This window comes from Tarenaya hassleriana, unplaced genomic scaffold (assembly GCF_000463585.1).
Source record: "Tarenaya hassleriana unplaced genomic scaffold, ASM46358v1 Cleome82, whole genome shotgun sequence".
Classification (NCBI taxonomy): Eukaryota; Viridiplantae; Streptophyta; class Magnoliopsida; order Brassicales; family Cleomaceae; genus Tarenaya; species Tarenaya hassleriana.
This window is the reverse complement of record NW_010970652.1, coordinates 57,922-74,815: the sequence shown is the minus strand read 5'-3', so window position 1 is coordinate 74,815 and position 16,894 is coordinate 57,922. Positions and strand designations below refer to the sequence as shown.

Below are 16,894 nucleotides of genomic sequence, written 5' to 3'. Positions count from 1 at the left end.
GGGCCGATCCATACCCATTTAAATTTCCGCCCCCAAACTAAAACCCTTCAAGCCTAGGTCACTTTCTCGCCTCCTTCCTCGTCGGTGATTTTGGTGTAAACGAAAAAATCCTAGTTTGCAGCGGCAATCATGGTGAGTTCCGGCGTCAAACCATGCTTTGGAGCGCTTCCGATGTTCTTACTCGTGATTTTTTACTCTGTGCGATTCGTGTGTGTAGACTTTCAAGCGCAGGAACGGTGGCAGGAACAAGCACAACAGGGGACATGTCAATTTCATCCGCTGCTCCAACTGCGGCAAGTGCTGCCCTAAGGTACGATGTCCTCCTGTGGTTGGTCATCCTCATAATTATATCTGTCTCGAACGATTTGATACAATGTTGAAATCGGTTTGTAGGATAAGGCGGTTAAGAGATTTATCGTGAGGAACATTGTCGAGCAAGCGGCAATTAGGGATGTTCAGGAAGCCAGTGTCTACGATGGTATAAACGCTTCTCCCTTCTGTTTCCCGTGGTTGATACACGTACGTATGCGTTGATTTTGTAGCTTTGTAGGTCGGATTTTGGTTTCTGTCTTGGTTGATGGTTTACTGTTAATTCGTTTGCGTACTACTCAGGCTACACACTGCCGAAGCTATATGCCAAGATGCAATACTGTATCTCGTGCGCCATCCACTCTCACGTTGTGAGGGTCAGGTCCCGCACTGACCGCAGGGTCCGTACCCCACCTCAGCGGTTTGCCAGACGCAGGGTAAATCTCTTCTGATATTTCTTATTGTTCAGGTTTTATGGAATCTGCTTACAGTATAGCCTTGTTTGACTGTATAGGATTCTAATATGATACTATGTTTGTTGATGCTCTTGGCCTTTGATGCCGTGTGATCATATGGGTTTTGTCTTAGGCTACCTTTGTGAATCGACTTATGTATGATATACCGGTTCGTGTGAAGTTTTTTGATTGCTACATCTTAAACTGTTGTTTGGATCGTGCTCACAATGGAATGTTCGAGTTCTGCGTGCCATGTTTGCTCATGTTAGTCTTGGTTCATCTGTCAAACGTTTTGGGCTTGGAGCATGTTTCAAAATTTTCCCTTTTGTTTGGTTTCTTTGTTTATCTTCCGACTTGCAGAACTTTGAGTAGCGTTCTATTATCTTGGAATTCATTTGGTTTCTTGTGTATGGTATATTGGGTCATGTGGAGTTTTTTTTTATTGTGACAGCTTATACTGTTGTCTGGGTCGTGCTCACAATGGCTTGTTGGTCATGCATCGTGCTGTTCATGTTTTGTATGCCAAGTTTCTTTGTTTAGCTTCCGATTTGCAGAACTTTGAGTAGTGTTCGATCATCTTGGACTTCATTAGGGTTTCTTGTGTATAGTCTTACCGCAAGTAGCTGAATGGTTTCGGTCCTGTAATGTTTTCAGGACGACATGCCTAAGCCTGGGCAACCCGGACAGGCTCCCCGTGTCCCGGGAGCTGGAGCTGCACCCCGTACCTGAAGTCCACTACACTGGCTCCTGCACCATTCCAAATCCATGTTTTCTGGTTTCTTTTCATGTCCGAAATTTTTTTGAGAAAAGCTTTTAGAGCTGTGGTTTTTCTACCGGAACTTTAAAATGCCGTGACACTTTCAATAGTTTTATTGACTCTTGATATTTCCTTGGTTTTCTTTTCATCTCTACCCTTTCTTTCTGTCTGTGAACGAAATTATCATATGCATTGTGAAGTGTTCTCTTTAGTATTCTTGATAGGTATCAATCGATCCTGTTTTGAGAATGCGTTTTGTGAATCTTTTAAGGTAGAAGAAAACAGGGTTTTAGTTGCGGTATATAAACACAGAGAGGTCAGAGAATTCCTTTTCCCCTGGGCTCTAGTAAAAAATGATATAGACCGTCCGATCTCCCTATCATGACATGCGTACGGTGTAGATGTGTTTTCAACTAGCCCGTGTGATGTGCCACGTAATCGGTATGATGATTAGTGGGTCCCGCTCTTGTCCGTGAGACGATCTCCAATTTCAGGGGTTTCTGTTTCTGGGTTTGGAAGAAGTTTAGGGTTTAGGTTTTTTTCCGTTTTTTAAATTAAAAAAAAGTTTTGTTTAATTGCGAAAACGTTTTCTATTGGGATTTGCCCATGACGAGAAGAAGAAGAAGAAGAAAAAGGAAGGAAACCGAATACCATCCTTTTTCCTGGTTGGGTATTTTTTCCGAGGTCAGGTACAGTGGATTTCATTACCAAAATGACGGATTTTGGTTTAGGTTTTTATAAACTTTCCATAACAGTTTTAATTCTTTTTTATTCGAATGGTTATATAGTCATTATTTCCTTATATCATACGGCGAGAAATCTCATTTTCTTTTTTCGGTATCTTTTTTGTTTATTTGAGGATTCTGGCGGTTTTGTTTGTATGGTTTGTTTCTTCTTCCCCCTATTTCCTGTGTACGGCATGATGGTTTTTGCCTGAATTTCTATGAGTTCCCTTCGTTTCCCCTTCTCCAGTATCTTACGAGGTTAGTGTCTGTATCTGGGTATTCGTGTCGGAGGGGATTGAATGTTCGAGGACTTGGGGGGTTTGTACACATTTATGCATTCCTTCAGGCAAAGATCTGAACTTTGATCCCTCTCGGGTGAAGAATTTTGTCAATTTGATTCGTTTATTTGCATTGGCATCACCGGAGATTTGTGGGTTTTAGGTAATCGATCGATCACGTTGATGAAATTCTTTGACTGAGTCTGCTTTTCGGAGACAATTGCGTAATCGAAGAAACAGAGCATGCTTTGAAATTGTCAATACGATGAAAACCCGACCAGAAATTTATAGTTTCTTGTCTAATTTGTTCTTGGATTTGGCCTTTGTTCGTCATGTAGGTTTGTTTCCCGGTGAATTTTTTTGGATCCCAATGAAGAAAAAACTGACTCTTTTACGCGTGAATCTCGCCTTTTTTGGCCGTTTCTGTTCTTTGGAACCGCCTTCGTGGTCCTCGAAAGGGATGAATATCCAAACAGAGCTTTTCCAAAGTTCTTATTTTTCATGTGGAAATATGAAGCGGATTAGCCCTGCTATAAAGTTTGGGTTTTTTTTTTCTTGGTCCTCATCTGGGTTTTTTTTTTTGTTACAGAAATTAAATTCTCTTTGATTTCGAGAGATTTGCCTCAAAGAATCTAATGACACATGGACTAAAACCACAGGTACTCTCCTGATACTTCACTTAATACTGTAGATTTCTGCGTCCACGAGGTGAACATATAGTGTTATAGAGTTGAGAAGACAGCGTTGAGGTTTCTGGAGCCTTTTTGTAATCATTACCATGGAAGGGTAAAAAAAAACTTGATTTTTCCAGCGGTGAGGATCACCTGGTTTTAGTAAAATTCTTTGTGGGTTTTGACTTAATGGCGATGTTGGTTTTGAGGAACCTATGTGTAGGGATGCCTAATCTTTGCATTTATTATCAGTTTACATCGGTCATGCTCTGTTTTTATTTTGTTTCTTTACCTAAAATATGAGCTCTTATGTTTACTGAAGTAGTAACAATCAAGCCTTACATAGGATTTATTGCACTCCCCATTGGCAGGAAATTTTTAAACCCTCCATTGATGGAATTGAGAAATCAAGTGAAATCACTTCATTTTTCCTCTACTTGGTGAGAAACTAATCTGCCTCGTTGTCTCTTTACCGTTCTCTCTTTTCGTGGCTTCCAATTCGGATTCTCGGCTATTTGAAAATTGAAATCAACTTCTGCCTTTGTTTTCATTCCTTTGGTTGAAGTGATTTATCCTTGGGGAGTATATTTCATTGGATACTTTTTTTAGTATTCTTTTCTGCCCGTTCTCTCTTTTGAGAGTTTTCTTTATCTCAATGTGTTTGGCTGCTCGTTGTTATGTGATGAGCTATTGGCAACACCAGATGTTGTTGTTTCTTGTTCATATGATGTGATTCCAACAAGGCTCACTCAGATTTTTTTTTAAACTTTATTTCCATTTCTCTTTGTTTGATGGTTTTGTAGATGTCTTGATGTATCACCCTCATACAAGTGGCGCTGTCTGAAGGTTGTTTGAGATTTGTTGCCATGGGAGATCTTCAGGAGAGGTTGTCAGTCTCTTCCTCATCGTCCTCGTCATCATCTTCCTTGTCATCGTCGAGAAAACCGCCTGTGGCAGAATCACTACCGATAGATGGGGAATTATGGATGATTGCTGAGGATAGGACCTGGGAGATACTATGCACCATCCAGCCAGTTCTTGTTTCTGACAGAAGTAGGATTGAAATCATTGATTATGTTCGGAATCTAATTAAGGGTCACCATGGCGTTGAGGTTAGAACTTCAGAGTTTAAATTGACATGCACCCCTCTCCATTTTTATTTGATTGTACCACCTGTGAACATGGCGAGTTCTATATTTCAAATTCAACCTGGATTATCGGGTTGGACATGTCCTGTTTGTTGAATCTTTATCTGACGAAAGCCTTTCGAAATGCTTTAGTTGTGGGAGCAAAAGAATTAGGTATACCTTCCTTAATGATTCAGGACATGTTCTCTGCCAGAAAGTATTGATTTCTGTGTCATGTCTCTTATGGGTTTTAAAACTTTTTTACTTATTGAGCAACTGTTTTTCAAACGTCGTATTGTGTCCACAGGTCTTTTCATTCGGTTCGGTGCCACTGAAAACCTATCTGCCTGATGGAGATATCGATCTGACAGTCCTAACTCATCAAGACATGGAGGAAAAATTGGCTGTACAATTGTGCAGTATGCTTGAAGGTGAAGAAAAGGGATCTGATATCCAGGAAATCGATGATTTCCAAGCAACGGATGTTCAGTACATTCGTGCACAGGTCTCTTTACTTCCTTTTGACTTCTATTTAAATGTTAACCATTTGTGCCAATGCCATTCGATGGTCACATTGCTTTCGAAATTGTTTGAACACTAGGTCAAGGTCATAAAATGCAATATCAAGAACATAGCCGTGGACATTTCCTTCAACCAAATGGCAGGACTCTGCGCTTTATGCTTCTTGGAGCAGGTAAAAAACTCTAGCCCGACATATTATGGCCTCACTCTTCACAATATGTACCAAAATCTGCTTCTTAATCGGGTGGTATCATCTTTGATTCTTTTTGTATTGCCAGATTGATCAAATTTTTGGAAGAGACCATCTATTCAAACGAAGCATCATCTTGATCAAAGCCTGGTGCTATTATGAGAGCCGGATTCTTGGTGCAAACACCGGATTGATCTCAACGTATGCATTGGCAGTATTAGTCTTGTACATCATCAATCTATTCCATTCGTCCCTATCTGGCCCTTTAGCGGTGAGCACTCTTTGCTGGGCTTGATCCTAACATCATCTCATAATCTTTAGGTTATCGATGGAAAAAATATATTTTCTAACTGCAAAACTTTCAATAGGTCCTGTATAAGTTCTTAGATTACTATGGTTCTTTCGACTGGGACAATTACTGTGTCAGTGTCAATGGTCCAGTTCCAATATCTTCCCTTCCAGAGATGAATGGTGAGTAATGCAAATCCGGAGCTTTTCACAATTCACACCATGTGTTTTTTCATATAAGGCATTCTTTATTTTTCCTCTATGCAGCAGTGTCTCCAGAAATTAACGGGTGTGAGTTATTGCTCAATGAGAAGTTTTTCAGAGAATGCACTGAATTATATTCTGTTCCGACAAAGGGAGGTTATGCAAACGGGCATGATTTTCCTGTCAAACATCTTAACGTCGTGGATCCTCTGAAACATAGCAACAACCTCGGGCGAAGTGTGACTAAGGGTACTTCAAAAGTTTCTTTCTTTTGCATTGTTGGGCATGTGATCTCTCCTTACATTTTCAGATATTCAAGTAAATGGATTGTCTTTGCTGACATTCTTAGGCAATTTCCAACGTGTAAGACATGCCTTTTCCTTGGGAGCTCGAAAGCTCAGAGACATCCTCACACTACCTGTTGAAACAATGGGCAGCAGACTCGAGAAGTTCTTTGCTAATTCCTTGGACAGGAACGGTAAGGGCCAAAGGCAGGATGTTCACAATCCCGTTACAGCGTTTGGCACTGGAAGATCAGAACTATCAGAACTCAGTGGAGACTTCAATGGTTATTATAGAAGTCTTGTATATGGACAGTGGTATCATGGGTGCGGGTTACCCGGGACATCTCAACATAGCTGGATGCCTTCGACTTCTCAGGTTCAGGACACAAGTGCCTGGGACATGGTCCATAGGTATGTGAACTCCCAAAAGAACGAGTTTTATCGGAGTGGTCTGAATGGTTCAATTCCTCGTCCTCTTGCTTGTCTGCCCACACCGGCTATCGGCCTCCAAAATATGGGAAAATCCAGAGGAACTGGCACTTATATCCCTGACATGGTGAGCTCTGGCTTTGGGGTTTTATTCAAAATTGTATTTTGTAGTTTCTGATGTAACAAGGGCTCATTAATATGATACTTCCTCCCTTGGTTGTTGCAGAGTCAGAGCTGGTATGCTGATAGGTTCAGAGGCACAAGTACTGGGAACTCATTAGCTTCAGTTCAGGCTCGTCCACTGCTGAAATCATCTGAACGGGTTAATGGTAAGTTAGAAGCTTCCATGGTGACAAGAGGTGATGAGATTGGTAATGGCTGCAATCACATTCTTGAAGGGTTGGTGTCTCATTCTGGTAATAAAGAAGAATCCTCGAGTTCGGAATCCTATGACCTGGATCAGCCATTGTTGAAATTTCCCCGAGCTGGGAATTCCTTTTCCTCGTCAGGAAGTAGTATGAATGGAACTAGTGAGTATTCCGGTTCGGTATCTGGAAGGTCTTCACCACTGGAAAAGCTAGTTGATCCCATTTCTTCAAGCGCATCAGCCATGGGAGACAACAAGGAAGAAGAAAACGGAAGTTCTTGTTGATCCTTGCTTGGTCTCTAGTTAAGGCTTTGGTCGTTTCTGATACTTGACCAACAGAAATATGACAAGGTTTCTGCAACTTCTAACCAAATGAGACAGTCCTCTTGAGTAGCTTTGCAGTTGAATGCTGAAGTAGCAGCTTTTGTAGGATCCAACAGATGATAATTCATCAGGAACAGGGCTTCTGTTCAACAACTTTCATCTGATTCTGAGATATCTCTCTTTGATTATTTGGCAAAATAGGAAAAATACCATTATGTTTCTGACAGTTTCGGTGACATTGTTTCAGCAATTTGTCTGGAAATTTGTCATAACCCCAACTCTTTTGAACTGATGCTTCTGGTTGCCTTTCCCTTCTAGTTTTCAGATTTTCTAAACTTCCATCATTTCATTTGCACAGAGCCAACAAAAGTAGACTCCAGAACCTTTATTCCCAGCCTCACATTGAATACAATTTACAAAGCAAGACATCATCAGACAGACCTGTTTCAGTTTTTTAACCAACACTGCAACAATAGTCTCATCTTATAACACAAATGACAGGATAGGATATTGCTTGCATGTTACAAGATGGGCAACACAGGCTGGTAAGAAAAATAGAACAGTGACATCTCAGGGTTTGAGCGCCTCATAGAACAAGCTTCGAGGACACTAGATATCGGAGTGTGACACTGTCTGGGGAGTGAGAACGTACATATGACAGTCGTGAATGTCCACTTGAGCTCCAAACGAGCCAGCTGCATTCTCTTCCATATCTTCATGCTGCAAGGAACGAAGGTAACGTGTGAAAAAAATGATCTCGAGGTCCGTTACTTGAGAGGTGATGACAGGAAGATAACTCACCTTCCATAAATCCCTTACTGAAACACTGATACTTGATTCCAGACCAAGAACATCCCATGATGCTGTTATAGTTGCAGGCTTAGAACAACGGTTCCAGAGGGCAACAACCAAGCGGTTTCCGGACAAAGGCCCTGCCCACACCTGGAACACGACAACAAATCATGTAATGATGTTGGATTTTGTTATGCTTCGGCTTCTAAAGATGAACTTAGATCACACCTGTTCGCAACCATCTTCACCGTTGACGTTGACTCTTCTTCCTTGAACACCAAGTGGATCTGCAACCAGAATTTGGAGTGTTTAGAATACATATCTCCCGTCAGAGGGAATAGCAGGAAACTCATGTATGTAGACTAAGAGATCAAACATGAGATTTCCACCTTGGTTTATGGCTATAACCTCTTTATTGCTCAGAATCTCAAATGTTTCTGCTGTCATGTTTCTTATATCACAACCAATCAAAAGCGGTGCCTGCAAAAACAGATTGATGAGAGAAGAAACTAAGATAAAGAAGGAAATCGAGAAATCATAGAGGTACGTACCTTCATCAATGCCCAGATGCTAAAGTGACCTCGATATTCCTGGTAAGTCATCCCTCCGTTTCCAACTTCCAACATATCCGGATCTGATGCAGTTGTAAAGAAACAAGGAACAGTAAGTAGTTAATATATAGTGAAAGTATATCTGACTCAAATGGGAAAACTTTCATAGAAATCAGATATGATCACCATTCCATCCACCAGGTCCTGCATATGCTGCCCACTTGTTATTCAGATCAGCAATCGTCGTCATACTTTGCAGAGCAAAAGAAAAAGAAGAAAAAGAAAACAATCAGATCATAAGTTTTGAGCATTAACAGAAGTTCCTCCTGTTATCTGAAACTGGCAGTAACTCCACGGCCAGTTGATCATTTAACAATATTCTTCTAACAGAAAACTAACACGGGTTTTGTCTAAACGCAAGACATTCCTATGATAAGGATCAAACTGATCTTACATCTTCACGCGAAAACAGCAGAATTGCAACAGTCATAGGCTTCAGTTTGCTCTAACATAGTTGGTTATTGTTTGAGAAGAAGTGTTTCAAAGATAATATTTACCTCGCCCATGTGTCATTGATGTCATCAGTTGTACGCCAACTGTTTCCAACTTCGTCGGCCCACAAGGCAGGATCGTCAACACCCCTGCAAACAGTAAAATGAAAAGGGGGTTAGAACCGAAATAAAATGGTGTGGATCGTAAAAACTCTCTTTCTGCTGGAAGATGCAAAATTTTGTACCATTCGCAAAGTGAATAGAAGATTGATCGACCGGTTGAGTTTAGAGCATCACGCATTGGAGGGTATCTGGAAATCAATGGATCGTATCAAGTCATTCGATATATATGTCAGAAGAGTTCAAGGAAGAGGTACCTTAGTATGGATTAAGCACGAACCTTTCGATCGGTTTTATTCCCAGATTGAAACAGTTGTCATATTTCAGATAATCCACACCCTGGAAACCAAATCTATGGATGAGAAATTAAGAAAACAGAATTCTCTGGATAAGGTTCACTTTCAAAAAGTAATGGTCTTCAAAGATTAAATAGATATGGCAAAAACTAACCCAAGAAGCGAAAATATTTGCATCATCCGCTTCATGGAAAAGGGATCCTGGACGAACTTGACATGTGAAAACACTGAAAGGGGAGATTAGGACAGTAGTTAACAATGTGTTACAAAGAAGAATAGACAAAGCATGCATCATTCCTTATGATTCAAAATCAACTTTAGGGGTTTCAGAAATTTTCCTCCTACCCGGCATCGGAATATATACCAAGTTTCAGGCCCTTTGTATGAATATAATCAGCAAGATGTTTAACTCCTGATGGAAAGGTTTTAGGATCAGGAACCAATTGATCCTATATATCAGGACAATACAAAAGATGATATAAGCATCAAGAACGTAATTGAAGTGATATCTAAGCTGGAAAAGAAATTTCTGCATGAAAACTGAGAGGGGTCAACTTAGGAACTGCAAGAACACCATCTTCAAGCTGCAACAGATAATAACAACTCACAGAAGAAATTAAGAGATTGGCTATGGTTAAAGATTGTGCCGAACTATACAAACAACTTTACCTTCGAATCTCGTGTAAGCTTAGACCAGCAATCATCTGCAACAAAAGCAAACTTTGTTCAACCTATATCGGTTAAAAATCCTGGACCGAAACCAAATACGAAGGAGTGATCCAACTGAAAATACCGATATTGACGTGTATGTATCCGAGATCAGCCAACCCAGATGAGACAAGAGCATCAGCTATCAAACAAAGTGGTAAAAAGATCAGCAATTGTTATAAACTGACAGAAAGGCCTCAACACGATCAACAGCTCCATCGATAACGGAAGAAGCAAGCGAAACACAGAATTTACCGGTCTCCTTGATGACTGTTTCATTGATATTGCAAGCAAAGAAATTCCAGCTATTCCATCTGCATATACAAGTGAAAAGAACGAGTTCATACTGCAATGCACATAGGAAAGTCCAAGAACATAACTCGTGGGAACAACTTCAGGCAATGGTAACACCAGAAACGAAAGGGTGGAAAGAGGGCATCAAAAGGATTAGATTAGTAACAGCCAAAACCTTGTTTTTTCTGTCATCTGTGCATCAAAATCTTTAGTTTTCCTCTATCAATCTTCACATTTGAGCCGAAAACACAGACAATCCACTCAAAATGAGAAATTACAGAAAAAAAATTTGTTGAATCACAAACAACCCGCTAATATCGGATTCCACAACAAGGAAAAATGAAAAGCAATCAAGCAAGCAAAGCTAAATCCTAAAATCCAAGAACAGAGGATATATTGAGAGAGAGGGAGAGAGAGAGAGAGAGACCCCATGGGAGGAGTTCGAGCAAGGCCATTGTTGAGCTGCAAACGGCCGTACATAGAAGTGTCATAGATCGAATCGAAAGATTTGGTGAACACAAAACCACCATGACTGCTCTGCAACAATGGCGCTTTGACCCTTCCTGCGATTGACCGATCAACTAAAACCGATAAACCCAAGAGCCCAGCGACGAAAAAGATCATATCTTTCATCTTCTTCGTCGTCGCCATTAACGCCTTCTTCTCTCACTCCCTGTTGATTTTTAAAATTTTTTTGTTTGTTCTTCTTCGTCTTCCTTCTGTTATCTTCGTTGAACAACTACATTTCGTGTAGACACGGAAACTGGTTAATTCATGGGTCCTTTGGGTAGTCGAATATTCGGATAAAATTGTGGAAAGTATACTTAATTAATTATATGATTATCCATTGCCCAAGATCAATTCCTGCATCTTTTGCGAAAAACAAACAAACAATAGTTTTCCTTAATTAAATACACAATACATTGTAATGTGGTAGAAGCAATGTTTAAGTTGCCACTTACGCTTATCACCATCGTAGATGTTAGGATTATCGTTCTATTAATTAATCCTGAGAAAAGCTGTCAACTTTATGATCTACAGTCTTGACCCTTTTACGATAAGCACGTTCTGTATTTGTTTGTATATATAACATGGAATAATAAATAATAATAATACCGGGGTATGCAATAAAATTACTTACAAGTAATAACAATAGCTAAAAGTTTTTTTTTTAATAATTTGAGTGTTCTAAATCAAGATTTAGATTAATTTTGGATTCAAATTTAAAGTTTGAATCCGGAATAACTACCCAAATTTGTTTGGATATAAAGTTTAAAAAGTTGGTCGAGATTCAAGAATCACGAGCCTTAGTGCCTGAATCAACCGTTGTGACAGAGTTGAGTATTAGGTCTTCTTCACTGTCCGAAAGACAGCCCGCTTCTAAAGTTCCCAGATTTTTCGTCTTCATCGTTTTCCTTTTTCCTGTTTGGTAGCCGAGAAAATTTTCGACCCTCAAATAAATTAGGTGCGAAGTCTCTTACATTTTCCCCTCCCTCCCGGGAAAATCCACTAAATCGTTGAGGGGCTTCAGCTACAGTGACGTTTGATTATTCATCGGCCCAAGCCCATCTTTCAGTCAGTCCATTATAAGGCCCCCCATTATTTACTTTAAAAAATACTCTGTTCTTATATATATATATATATATGCCAATTCTTTTTTTTCTGGTACAGTTTTATATGGTATAAATGTTGAAATAGTATTTATTACCTGATTAATGAAAATTTTCTAAATTCTTATCTTCCATTTTTTTATACAATCTTATAAGAAATATTATTTATTGAAACTTTTTTGTATCATTATATATATATATAAAGTTATCCTCCTATATTTACCTCTCGTTTCCTTATATTTTAAAGCTATATACAACACACATATATATATATATATATAGAATTGTGGTTTACATGATGAATCTGCCATATTAAATATCCAACTCAAGTAGGGGTAGACACGGGTGGTGTACCTGAGTTTTTGGGGTATCCGGAGTTCGTCTTCGTTTTCGCGGGTTTTGAGAAAACGATATCTCGTTTTCGTTTTTGCCAAATCCAAGTACCCATAATTCGGATATCCGTCGCTGAATTCGATTACCCGAGGGTATCCGAACCCGTCCAATTCGTTAGAAAATGTTGACTTTTGTTGACTTTAAGGGTATTTTAGTAATTTAATATAAAAATATTTTAAATAATTATTGTAAATATATCAAAATATCAGGGATATAATTGTCATTTTATTCGTATTCGGGTACCCGTCGCCATTCAAACAAAACCCGAACTCGAACACGCAATCCAGATTTTTGACTTCATCATACCCGTTTTCGTCTTCATTATATAAAGGGTACCTGTGTTTCGAGTATCCGTGAGACTGGGTACCCGAAAACCCATAGGTTTCAAGTACCCGCGTCCACCCCTAAACTCAAGGACTTGTTTTAAATAAAAGAGGGAAACAAAAATGAAATCAGATTAACAGAATGAATTTATATGCCATGTTTTTGGTTAGGCCCAAACTTCTGCAACGGTCTATCCAATTTCATGGTTATGACGAAATACCCTCGAAAACATGACGTCACTGCTGATGATCTTCATGTTCAATTATTATGCTATCAACCTTAACAATTTCTTGTTTCGTTATTATTCGACATTAGCATAGATACCTAAAAGCTTATCTACAGTCGTTATTTCATTTATTGCGTATTTTATTGTCACATACGCGGTAATCTAGAGTTTATTCTATTTCTATATATTAAAAATTAAGCATTTAAATTCTTCGCCGTTAGTATATATCCGGTCACTAAAAAAACGTTTTTAACGAAATTATACATTTGACTACGAGATACCGTGATTTGGCACATTTTTGTCTTCATTTTAGATCTGATTTTTGTAGAAAATTTTGTTTTGACGATATCTAAAAAACATTGTTTATATATTCTAATGCAGGTGTTTATACAAAATAATTCACATTTCGAACAACAAGAGTCATGAATAAAAAAAAATTGGTATCTATAAAAAAAATACAATGACTGATATCCTAATAGATTCAAAACCACAAAACTATTTTCCAACTTTAAATATATATATTTTTTATCTCGTAGAAATCCCAATTGTTACCCTCCGGACGTACTGAATAAGTATATCTCCATTCACGTATACGAGTTCGGAACACACACATGAAAGGTATAATCAACTATAATTGACGGATGATAAGCGAACGGATAAGGAATCGAAAATATTCTTTACCAACTCATCTGGATATTTTCCATTTTTAAATATTTTTATTAGAAATATTGCATTTACCTTGACGGGAAAAAAGGGAAGGAAACGTTTTCTTTTACTCCCTAGATTTTTTACTTAGGAAAGATAGAATTAGATATGTTAGGTTTTTACCAAATATAATATTTTTATAGGAGATAATTAAAAGCTTACCTACAAAATAGCCAACCTTTTACCTATTTACTTTAATTATTTTGACTCGTGTGAGAAGGGCCACACTTAACGAATTCAGTATCGATCGGCCCCTTTTTTTCTCCGCATCAAAGTGGAATAAATAACATATTTATTTCTTTTATTTATTGATGTTGACAAAAGAATTTCCACACATTATTTCTTTCGGTGCCTTTTACAATATATATATATTCGAGTGATGCCACCTAACTTCGCATGACCAATGATGACACGTGCCTCCGGCGATTACGTTGCGTTTCACTCCATATTTGTTGTCCGTCCTAAAGCTTGACAAACGAAAATATTTCTCATTATGTTTCTTTATATACACGTATATGCATGAATGTGCATATACGTGTATATATGCATTCGACCACTATAGTATGGTCTATATTGTAATTTCTAAATATGCATTCATACGCTCCGCTCATCGTTACCCAATTGATGCATGGACGTAAAAAATTGATAATTCGACGAATTCTTCTTTGAGATAACGGGCTTACATTGTACATGCTATGTTGATATTTATATATATGTATATATACGATGAAAATAGTATTTCGCATTATAAATCACTGATTCACCTCTTTCTAAATCTTCTTTTCAACTACAAAATGTAAATAAATACACGAATGAGGTGAAAATGATTTAATATCCATTACAATTTTCCAACTTTAGATTGTAAAAATATGTTTTTTTCTTTAATCCAAGGATTTGTTTATTGATTTTTTTTTATTCGATCTGCGGAAATTGGTTTTTGTAATTTACCAATTAAAAAGCATGCAATGGATATTATCATTGCGAAAAGGATAACATTTTTTTATATTTGAAAATTTTAAAGTGAACTCATTATTACGATTGTCTGCGAAATTCAACAAAGCTGGCCCTCCATTTTCATACCACGTTGCTTCTTTGTGTCCCTCGTTAATATATGCAAACTACACAATCATCTATATATGCATGCATCTATATATATATATATACACACACGTATACACACTGATATTATAAACAAGATCACCGCATTCTCTTCTTAAACCCCATTAATCCTTTTCAGTTTTTGTTTTTTTTTTTGTGTGGGAAAATTGCTGCAATGAAGGTTCATAACCTCTATGCTCTCTTACTACTGCTTCTTCTGATCTCTGAAGTTCGTTTGAATTTCGCGTCCGATCGGAGAGGAACAAGATTAGAGTCGGAGCGATTTCACGGCGACTTTCCGGCGACGAGAGACAGGAAAATGATGGTGAAGACGGAGACTGATTATCTGGGAGATTATTATGATGATGGATCATCATCATCATCATCATCGCCACCAGCTCCTGACTATGATGATTTCTATAGAAGGCAAGGTGACGTTCCAAGTCCTGGCATTGGCCACTGAAGATGCAAGCGTACACCGTGTACATATTACACGATATCTTTTTCACGTACGCACGTATACATGCATACATACAAAATTTTCATATATACGTATATATTACATGCACGCATGTGGTATCATGGTATATTATATGTTTGTCCCGTGAGGTTTCCGAGTTTGTGTTGTTTTGTTTATTTATTAATTATATTTGTTTTTGTATCGTGTCCTATTGAATTGCTCTTATATATTCATGAACACTTCTTGCGACGGAAACTTCGTGTATGTAAATAAGTACGAAATAAAAATGCATTTTTCATACGTGCGAGATATTTAACATAAAGTGGCAGTTTTCATATATTGGTTTATATGAAATAAATATGTGATATATTTTGTTGAATATAACGATGAATGAGTACTGAAAACGAAAAATTCCACTCCGAGTAAGAAAATGATGAGATAAGAAGAAAAGAGGGAAAAAAAAGAGCCTAAAACAAAAATGATTTTGGGATTCATAGAAGAAAAAAAATCTTAATTTGTTTTGTCAAATATATTTTTATTCAAATTCGATTCCATTATCTCTAAACATATTCTTCCAATTTTAAAATTATTCTCATTCGATTTTTAAATCGAATTTCAATTTAATCACGATTTAGTTTAGATTCGATACTTATTAAAAAAATACTTTATATCATAAATATATTTGTTTTTTTCAATTATTTAACATGGTTGTGTTGTGAGATTTGACGTGGCAGGCCGGGCAAATACATATATAGAATCCAAAGTTTAATTTTGAATCAATTTTGATAAAAACTAAAATATTATGTATGGATAAGATCAAAGCATTAGTATTTATTATTATTTGTAGGATCAAATCAAGGTTTTCTTTGCATCTTGTTATATTATATGTCAATACTAGATATTCCTTCCACTACGAAAGGCAAAAAAAGAAAACGTATTTCATATTTTTTTATATTATAAAATTGATTTCACTACGGTGCATGGTTGTGTTCCACTAGCTTGCGTTAAAGGCTCCCGACATGGGCAGGAAGGTCTTTTCGATTTTAAAAAAAAAAATCTGTCCTGAATGACGTTCGGCCTCCTTAATTTCAGCAGAAAAATTAGGGTTTCTCCTTTGAAACTTGAGCTTAATTTCCTTAGTACAAATCATACATTTGATTTGATAAAATATATTTATAGTGTATGTATAGGTGCAAATTAAAAAAAACACAAGAAGCCCTTTTATAACAAGATGTACCACAGTTATCTCATGAATGTTTTTTATCACTTGCGAGTTTGGTACGAAACATGTTTTTTTTTTATAATTGGGTATCTTGAATCAATGTACAGACTAATTTTGAGATCAGAAATCAGTTATGTATTTGTATTATACGCTCTCTTCCAAAAGTTGATATTCGAACTCGGGACGGGACGGAACAAACTGACAAACGTTTTATGTTTCACTGATAACTATCGAAGTTTGGGTGATACAAAACATATGTTATATTCACATGCTTGATAAGTATATAACCGCTGTAATATTTTAATTTTTTGAATTTAATATAGTAATCATGTCGATCGGTCGGCACATTTTTTTTTGTCATGTATTATATATAGTAATCGTGTATGACTAGTAATGTATAAGATGCAATGAAGTCATTCGACCACTCGTTCCCTCCCGCAATAATTATTATTACTTTTTATTAATTCATTTCCTTGCATTTCATTGAATAGTTATTAATTATTTGACATATCTCTGATGAAAAAAAAGAAAACTATGCAATATTTTATTCCAAACAATGAATCATAAATCGTAATATAAAGGTAAAATTTTCGAATGTAGACCATTTTACCAAGAGTTTAAAATGAAATATTAATTTTATAATTGATAAATACAAAGTGTTTTTTTATTAACAC

General features: G+C 37.3%; 4 protein-coding genes across 17 annotated transcripts; 3 read left to right on the top strand and 1 right to left on the bottom strand.

Annotated features, from left to right (window-relative positions):
- The first annotated feature begins 27 nt into the window (after window positions 1–27).
- LOC104803200 (40S ribosomal protein S26-1-like) lies at window positions 28–1,737 on the top strand. The gene is made up of 5 exons (XM_010527099.2): window positions 28–132; window positions 218–310; window positions 394–478; window positions 613–746; window positions 1,419–1,737. The coding sequence occupies exons 1-5, from the start codon at window positions 130–132 to the stop codon at window positions 1,491–1,493; spliced, it is 390 nt and encodes a 129-aa protein (XP_010525401.1). The 5' UTR covers window positions 28–129; the 3' UTR covers window positions 1,494–1,737.
- A 309-nt stretch (window positions 1,738–2,046) lies between these two features.
- On the top strand, window positions 2,047–7,220 carry LOC104803199. 14 transcript variants are annotated; one of them, XM_010527093.2, is made up of 11 exons: window positions 2,047–2,205; window positions 3,114–3,183; window positions 3,567–3,635; window positions 3,999–4,307; window positions 4,630–4,827; window positions 4,924–5,016; window positions 5,123–5,305; window positions 5,403–5,505; window positions 5,590–5,775; window positions 5,876–6,366; window positions 6,466–7,220. In XM_010527093.2, exons 4-11 carry the CDS (start codon window positions 4,062–4,064, stop codon window positions 6,889–6,891), a joined length of 1,926 nt encoding a protein of 641 aa, XP_010525395.1. In that variant the 5' UTR covers window positions 2,047–2,205; window positions 3,114–3,183; window positions 3,567–3,635; window positions 3,999–4,061; the 3' UTR covers window positions 6,892–7,220. The 14 variants fall into 14 exon arrangements, with proteins under 14 accessions (XP_010525395.1, XP_010525391.1, XP_010525392.1 ...); XM_010527089.2 differs by having other exon boundaries at window positions 2,863–3,183; XM_010527090.2 differs by having other exon boundaries at window positions 2,047–2,210.
- A 76-nt stretch (window positions 7,221–7,296) lies between these two features.
- LOC104803198 (alpha-galactosidase 3) lies at window positions 7,297–10,957 on the bottom strand. The gene is made up of 15 exons (XM_010527083.2): window positions 10,610–10,957; window positions 10,144–10,202; window positions 9,974–10,030; window positions 9,850–9,884; window positions 9,526–9,629; window positions 9,335–9,407; window positions 9,165–9,223; window positions 9,010–9,075; window positions 8,831–8,914; window positions 8,460–8,524; window positions 8,274–8,356; window positions 8,112–8,202; window positions 7,951–8,009; window positions 7,732–7,872; window positions 7,297–7,650 (listed from the first exon to the last, which is right to left on the bottom strand). The coding sequence occupies exons 1-15, from the start codon at window positions 10,831–10,833 to the stop codon at window positions 7,540–7,542; spliced, it is 1,311 nt and encodes a 436-aa protein (XP_010525385.1). The 5' UTR covers window positions 10,834–10,957; the 3' UTR covers window positions 7,297–7,539.
- Window positions 10,958–14,585: 3,628 nt separating this feature from the next.
- LOC104803197 lies at window positions 14,586–15,199 on the top strand. The gene has a single exon (XM_010527082.2). It carries the CDS (start codon window positions 14,714–14,716, stop codon window positions 14,999–15,001), a length of 288 nt encoding a protein of 95 aa, XP_010525384.1. The 5' UTR covers window positions 14,586–14,713; the 3' UTR covers window positions 15,002–15,199.
- Window positions 15,200–16,894: the final 1,695 nt, after the last annotated feature.

Coding starts and splice junctions, on each gene's coding strand:
- LOC104803200 (XM_010527099.2), top strand. Junction 479..612: donor GGAAGCCAGTGTCTACGATG/GTATAAACGCTT, acceptor CGTACTACTCAG/GCTACACACTGCCGAAGCTA. Junction 747..1,418: donor AGCGGTTTGCCAGACGCAGG/GTAAATCTCTTC, acceptor TAATGTTTTCAG/GACGACATGCCTAAGCCTGG.
- LOC104803199 (XM_010527096.2), top strand. CDS start 4,062: ATGGGAGATCTTCAGGAGAGGTTGTCAGTCTCTTCCTCATCGTCCTCG. Junction 4,308..4,629: donor AGGGTCACCATGGCGTTGAG/GTTAGAACTTCA, acceptor TTGTGTCCACAG/GTCTTTTCATTCGGTTCGGT. Junction 5,306..5,402: donor CCCTATCTGGCCCTTTAGCG/GTGAGCACTCTT, acceptor AACTTTCAATAG/GTCCTGTATAAGTTCTTAGA.
- LOC104803198 (XM_010527083.2), bottom strand. CDS start 10,833: ATGGCGACGACGAAGAAGATGAAAGATATGATCTTTTTCGTCGCTGGG. Junction 10,031..10,143: donor AACAGTCATCAAGGAGACCG/GTAAATTCTGTG, acceptor TTTGTTTGATAG/CTGATGCTCTTGTCTCATCT. Junction 8,915..9,009: donor TTCTATTCACTTTGCGAATG/GTACAAAATTTT, acceptor TACTGTTTGCAG/GGGTGTTGACGATCCTGCCT.
- LOC104803197 (XM_010527082.2), top strand. CDS start 14,714: ATGAAGGTTCATAACCTCTATGCTCTCTTACTACTGCTTCTTCTGATC.